This window comes from Myotis lucifugus, unplaced genomic scaffold (genome assembly GCF_000147115.1).
Source record: "Myotis lucifugus unplaced genomic scaffold, Myoluc2.0 scaffold_158, whole genome shotgun sequence".
In the NCBI taxonomy this organism is placed as follows: Eukaryota; Metazoa; Chordata; class Mammalia; order Chiroptera; family Vespertilionidae; genus Myotis; species Myotis lucifugus.
This window is the reverse complement of record NW_005871206.1, coordinates 2635532-2638222: the sequence shown is the minus strand read 5'-3', so window position 1 is coordinate 2638222 and position 2691 is coordinate 2635532. Positions and strand designations below refer to the sequence as shown.

Here is a 2691-nt window from a genome sequence, read left to right as displayed (position 1 = left end):
ATTAAGTCCCTTCCCCATCTGCCATGATATGAGCAAGTGCCTACTACTCCATCCAGCGGGATATTCTTAATTTAATCCTAAGTCCTCTTCAAAATCAAGAAATGTTCGCATTCGTTGTATGGTAAATTCTTATATGTGTCTAAGCCTTCTCAAACAGACGCTTCTGTGGAGAGGCTCCGTGATGGTTCTTGCGCATACCATACTCCGCACAGCGGTCTGCTCCAACATCTCTCTGTAGGTGGGGAAGATAGCTCTCCCCATCCCACCAGGCGTGTAGTGGGACACAATTATCAAGCGGACGGGCATTGTGTAAAAACAAGCCAGTGGGGGGGGGTAGTTGGGGGTGACCAGGCCGGCAGGGGGGCAGTTAGGTGTGACCAGGCTGGCAGAGGGGGGCAGTTGGGGGTGACCAGGCTGGCAGGGGAGGCAGTTAAGGGCGATCAGGCCAACACACAGAGGCAGTGAGGGGCAATCAGGCCAGCAGGAGTGGGGGCAGTTAGGGGCGACCAGGCAGGCAGGCGAGCGATTAGGAGCCAGCAGTCCTGGATTGTGAAAGGGATGTCTGACTGCCGGTGTAAGCCTGATCCCTGAGACCATGAGGGGTCCTGGATTGGAGAGGGTGCAGGCTGGGCTGAGGGGACCCCTTCCTCGTGCATGAGTTTCATGCACCAGGCCTCTAGTAAATTAATAAGAACAATCTTTACTTCAACCTGGTTTACCTGTAGTATCTTCAAAATATCTGACTTATAAAGGTTCTCCTACTTTTATCCTTTTCTATTTAAAAAAAAAATATATATATATATATAGTGACTAGCCTAATGTTTTACATTCTAAGGTTTTGTATCAGTAGCTCAAAGTTTCTCAATCTATTGAGATCCCCACTACCTAAAAATGTGTGGTTGTTGTTTCATCTTTGTCTCTAGACTGAATTTAAAGATCCAGAAACAGTGAATCTGCCCATATCAGAACTGTGATGACCCTTCAGAGTCAATAGGGAAACAGATGTTGGATATGGTAGGGTCTGTGTCAGAGAGAGAGAGAGACAGACAAAGACACAAAGAGAAACTTGTGAAAGGGAAAGATGACTCTTGCTTATCCAAAATGGATATTCAAGTTGGAAAGTCACTCTTCAAATAAAGAAAGAACCAGAGGTCCAGCGGATCAGGATAGCTAAGAGAAGGATCGTGAGAAAGGGCACTAGCATTGTGCAATGCCCACCTACCAGACAGTGGTTTCTAGATGAAGAAACCAAGGCTCAGGCAAGCCAAGTAACTTGTGCACAAGTAGCCACTTATGACTGAAACCAATGAATAACTCCAAATCCCTTCTGCAAATCCTACCCTTACTCCTGAGCCAAGAATGTGAGAATTTATGACCTTGAATTTTTACCCCTGGGTCAACCAAACCACCCACAAAACCTGGAAAAGGTTGTCCTCTATATTTTTTACTTGTATACAGTGTAGTTCCAAACCAAACTGGGACAAATTTGGACCTTGCACCTAATTAAGACTGGGGCTAACACAGCATGATTGATTGAATAGCCTTGCCTTGGATGAGTCTCTGGGAATTTATGGAATCTCAGGAGAGTAGGGGAGGGCATGGTGCTTTCCTATACACCAGGAAATCCTGATTTTGCTAAGAATTTAGTCAAAGCCTTGCTGATGTCAACTCCAAAGACATCGAGTTTCCTTGCAGTCACTGCTTGAGATTCGCTGGAAAATTGTGGCTGTTTGCCAGGATGTTTAATAGGAAGCTCCTTCCTTTGTGACATCACCAGGCAGGTAGCTAAGGGGACTTGTTTGAGACACTCTTAGAACAACAGCCACTTTTGTGGGAATGCAAGAACAGCTTTTAAAACTGAGGGTACATATTCAGGCTTCATTAGGATCCTGAATTCAAGCCAGCCGGTAAAATATGGGTTCTACCCAGAGAGGCACCACCTATCAAATGGTCAAGACCAATAAAACTGGGACTAAGGTAATAGTTTCAACACAGAAAGGGGCTGAGATAACTAGCAAAACCCCTCATCAGGGACGTGGGTCCATTGCTGCCTCAACCCATCGAAGTGCTGTAATCACCATGAGCCCTCCTATCCATCGAAGATCAGAACCGGGGCATTCCATCATTCCCAGAGATGATCATCGCTTTAGCCTCCCAGAAAGCAGCTTCACTGGAGCACCCATCTCTAGAGGAACTGAGAGCCGATCAAAATCAGACGCATATCACCATTCCTCTCTTCACCAAAAGATCCAGCAAACTCAGCCATCATCTTCCTATGCTGTTCCTGTGCAGCGGACTAGTAGTCCTCACAAAGAGGAATCCCCACGAAAAAGGGCTGAGAGCAAGGGCGGGCAGGACATGAATCGTTACTCGACCACAAATGTCAAATCCTCTCGCCGGTTGAGTTTTGTAGACCAGAAGGATAATATACAAATCTTACCAGAAGACCCACCCTCCAAGGTCCAGAACCCACAAGGGGTCAGAGTTCCCCGTAGGCCTTTGGTTTGCCCAAAGGATGAAGCAGTCCAAACTGAGCCCACCCGAAAGAGTATGACTTCTACTGTGAACAGATCTCCAAGGAAAGCCTCCAGCCCGGAACGCAGCTCTAGCCGCCCCTCTGCAGACCCTCGGGCAGCTCAGAGGAGGATCCCTGACCAGGAGTCTGAAACGAATTATTACAGCCGCACCTAT

At 47.2% G+C, this 2691-nt stretch overlaps 1 protein-coding gene across 1 annotated transcript in view; it reads left to right on the top strand.

The window, feature by feature from the left end:
* Nucleotides 1–1915: 1915 nt before the first annotated feature.
* Nucleotides 1916–2691, top strand: part of CUNH17orf47 (chromosome unknown C17orf47 homolog) — a 3337-nt gene continuing 2561 nt past the window's right edge. The window contains 1 exon segment of the mRNA XM_023759608.1: nt 1916–2683. Within this exon segment, the coding sequence (XP_023615376.1) occupies nt 1948–2683 (736 nt within the window). The 5' untranslated portion in view covers nt 1916–1947.